Genomic DNA, 3471 nt, shown 5'->3' with positions numbered 1-3471 from the left:
GCCCAAGGCTGCGCCGGCAGCTCCTGTGGGGTCAGGGCTGCTCCTGTCCCCTCACGACTCAGCCGGGGAGGAGGCAGGCTCCAGGACCCTGTACCTCACGGCTCAACCCCTCCTGCTCAGAGCAGCCCCTGCCAGCTCGGGCGCTGCTCTGCGTGTCTCTGGCTCCGAGCAGCCGGCGTGCAGAGTGGTGCACAGGCGTCTCGGGCACGGGGCCAGTGCCAGGCGCTGCAGGGGGCCGGGGGCTCAGCCGCTGTGGGTTCCCAGGCTGAGGACCGAGAAGGCAGCCCGGTGCTTCCTCAGCAGCAGACGGATCTTCTCGTCATCCGAGTCGGGGTCCAGGGGCTTGTTGTACTCGTCGTCCTCGGTCTCAGAGGCGGCCCGCTCGCCCACCGCCCGCTGCGAGGAGGACGAGGGCTCCAGCGCGCTCTTCTTCCGCCACTTGGTCCGTCGGTTCTGGAACCACACCTGGCCCGGGATGGGGAGCGCGTTAAGGCTGTACTGAGCTGATGGGCCCCCATCCCAGCTCCCTGCTGTTGGGGGGTGACCAGCCCCAGCTGCCCTGGCCAGGCCCCTCACTGCCCAACGAACCAGCGCCCCACACAGGCCAGTTTGCCTAAGGATCCAGCCTGGCCCTGAGGGGGCGCGGGTCAGTCTCCATTGGCCCCTTTAACAAGACAGCCCTGGGCCCTCACTCACCTTCACCTGCGACTCGGTCATGCCGAGGGAATAGGCCAGACGTGCCCGCTCGGGCCCTGCCAGGTACTTGGTCTGCTCAAAGGTTTTCTCCAGGGCAAAGATCTGGTGGCCGGTGAAGGTGGGGCGCGTGTGCTTCTTCTTGTGGATGCTGTCGGCCAGGTGAGCCGGGGCTGGTGGAGGGAGGGGACCGGTCAGTGCGGGGGGCTGGTGCCGCGTGAGCTGGCCAGCCAGGCACTTACTGCCCCAGAGGGCGTGGCTGGGCAGGACGCGAGGAGCCCTAACGGAGCCCAGGGGAGCTGTGCCTGCAGACCCCGCTCCCGAGGCTAACGCTAGCCCCCCGGAGTGGGTTGTGGCCCACGGCCCCCCCTTTCCCCGGGGTGACGGTACCCCCCCCCAAGCAGGACATGCCTCATGCCCCCCGGGTAACAGTAACCCCCCAGAGGGGAATGTGCCCTGCAGCCTTCCCCAGGGAGCTGGTAACCCCCCCAGAGTGACAGTAACACCCCTCCAGAGCAGGACACACACCCCCCCGAGGTGACAGTAACACCCCCCACAGCGGGCTGCTCCCTGTCCCCCCAGCCCCCAGGGTGACAGTAACGCCCTGTATTGGGCACGCCATTCTGTCCCCTGAGTGGGGTCTGGCACCTGCTGGGCCTGTTTCGGATGCTGTCATCACTACCACATGGGATTGCCCCCCCCCCCATGCCTCCATCAGGGAAACGCGGTCCCAGCCCCACCCCCACGAGTGACACCGAATGCCCTTGAGAGGCCCAGCGGCCCTTGTGCCACAGGGCACCCCGGTGCCCGGCAGCGAGTGGGGCGCGCACGCTGCCTCGCCCAGCCCGCCAGGGGCATGCGGCCAGCGCGCCATTCGCCTGTAGGCGCCCATCCTGGCTGCTCCCAAGTCAGGGCCAGCTGCTCTGGCCGGCTTAAAGCAGCCACTCGTGGCCCAAGGGCTTGTGCTAGGGTGAGCAGTGGGGAAGTGCCCCAGGGCAGCCCATCCTTCAGGGCCTGGGCTCCCCCCATGCTGGCCGCTGTGGGGTTCTGGGACAGGGGCTTGTGGCTGCAGGGCCAGGCTTTCCGGGGCACCCGCATGCCGGGTCCGTGTTGGGTGCTGAGCCCCTAAGGGCCCCCACAGGGGTGGGGATCAATCAACCCCCTCTCCCCAGTGCTCATCCAACTCATCCCTTGGGGGGGGGGCAGGCTCCGCCCCAGTCCTGCTGTCCCACCCTCTCCCCTGAGCCAGGTGGTCCCTGAGCCGGCTCCTCTCCCTGCCCGTGGGCTGAATGCAGCACGTCCTGGAGCTCGCACTGGTGGCAAAAAGAGCAGCGTTCCCGCCCGTGCAGGCGCCCAGCGGGGGCAGGGGGAGGGGGGCTCTGCTCCCAGCTCAGGGTTCTGAGGCTCAGCCCCTCTCCTTGGGGGGCTCAGCTCTGTCCCTGCGGGAGGAAGGACACTGATTTCTGCCCTGCCCTAGTCCGGCTCTAACCTCTCCCCGCCTCTCCCCAGCTGGTGCGTAAACAGTGACTCGGGTCCCAGCAGCAGTGGCCCAGGCAAGCCATTGTGCTGTCACCTGCCATCCTTCCCGGGCACCCACCAGGGTGCTCAGCACGGGCATTCACCAGCCTCTGAGCACAGCTCCGGGGCCCTCCCAGCCCTGCCTCGGAGTGGGTCATGGCTGGGCAGAGTGGAGGGGGCAGGGCTGGGCCCTGGTGAGCTGTCTCTGACTGCCCCAGCAGCACGGTCCCGTGGGGGGTGGCCCTGCCCCAAGCGCCTGGCACCTGCCCCAGGGTGGGAGCAGCGGTGGCTTTGCTGCCCAGGCAGGGAGCAGAGTCCGGGCTGTGGGGAGCAGGCGGGCTGGGCTGGGGCAGTTGGTAGGGGCATGGGCTGGTGGGGCCTGCTGAGCCAAACCTCTGCATCTGGCCTCATGCTGCCGAGCCCGTGGGGCCCCATCAGCATGTGGCTCCTGCCAGCCCCCCGCTTCCCCCTCAGCTGCGGTGCCGCGCCAGGTACTTACTGCTGCCGCACGGTCGGCCTCCTCGCCAGTCCTGACCGGGGTCTGCCCAGCCGTCCCTGCCCCGGGACGGGTAGTCACTCCCTGCCTTGGCAAAGGGCCCCACCTGGGGTCCGTAGTAGACGGGCTGGGAGCCCAGGCCGTTGAAGCCGCCTGCGTGGGGGTAGGCTGAGAGCAGGCTGCTGTTTGGCCGGCTCAGGATATCGGTGATGCCGTGCGGCGTGCCGGCTGCCAGCTGGGCGCTGAGTCCTGGCGGGCTGAGCTTGTAGAAGGAGTTCTGCACCGCGTACTGGCACATGGGGGCCTTCGCCTCCGGGAAGGGGGCCAGCGAGGGGCTGTTGAGCAGGAATGTCCCCTGCAGATTGGAGTCCATGGCGCTGCTTCGCCCTGGCAGAGGCCAGCGAATGCACCAAGCCGGCCCCTAGCGCCCCAGCTGCGTGCCACGTGCTAGCAAAGCCATCCCAGGCAGCCCAGCTCAGTGGGGTGCCGTGCCAGCTGGCCACAATCCTGCTGCTTCCCTACAGCCCGGCCTGGGCGTCAGCTGCTGGCACTGCCCAGGCAGCAGGCACCACGGCAGCCACGTGACCCAGGCGGGCTCCTGGGGGGCAGGCTGGTCCGGGAGCACCTTGCCAGGTGCTGTCTAGGGCTGAGGCCCAAGCCCATGAGATGCCGGGGCCGGCTGGCCAGGCTGACCCCAGAGCACCTGCACCCAGGTCCCTGCCACAGAAGTTTAACTTCAGGAGAAGCAACATTTCTCTGATAAA

At 68.6% G+C, this 3471-nt stretch overlaps 1 protein-coding gene across 1 annotated transcript; it reads right to left on the bottom strand.

The window, feature by feature from the left end:
* Positions 1-243: 243 nt before the first annotated feature.
* On the bottom strand, positions 244-3080 carry NKX6-3 (NK6 homeobox 3). Its single transcript, XM_065400080.1, has 3 exons — positions 2711-3080; positions 697-866; positions 244-465 (listed from the first exon to the last, which is right to left on the bottom strand). The coding sequence occupies exons 1-3, from the start codon at positions 3078-3080 to the stop codon at positions 244-246; spliced, it is 762 nt and encodes a 253-aa protein (XP_065256152.1).
* Between the last annotated feature and the right edge of the window lie 391 nt (positions 3081-3471).

This window comes from Emys orbicularis, chromosome 2, assembly GCF_028017835.1.
Source record: "Emys orbicularis isolate rEmyOrb1 chromosome 2, rEmyOrb1.hap1, whole genome shotgun sequence".
Taxonomy (NCBI): Eukaryota; Metazoa; Chordata; order Testudines; family Emydidae; genus Emys; species Emys orbicularis.
This window is presented reverse-complemented; position numbering and strand designations above follow the sequence as displayed.

Excerpts from the sequence above, each read along its gene's own strand:
- NKX6-3 (XM_065400080.1), bottom strand. The coding sequence starts at position 3,080 with ATGGACTCCAATCTGCAGGGGACATTCCTGCTCAACAGCCCCTCGCTG. Across the intron at positions 867-2,710 it reads AGGCCGACCGTGCGGCAGCA|CCCCGGCTCACCTGGCCGAC; the intron begins GTAAGTACCTGG and ends TCCCTCCACCAG. Across the intron at positions 466-696 it reads TGACCGAGTCGCAGGTGAAG|GTGTGGTTCCAGAACCGACG; the intron begins GTGAGTGAGGGC and ends ATCCCGGGCCAG.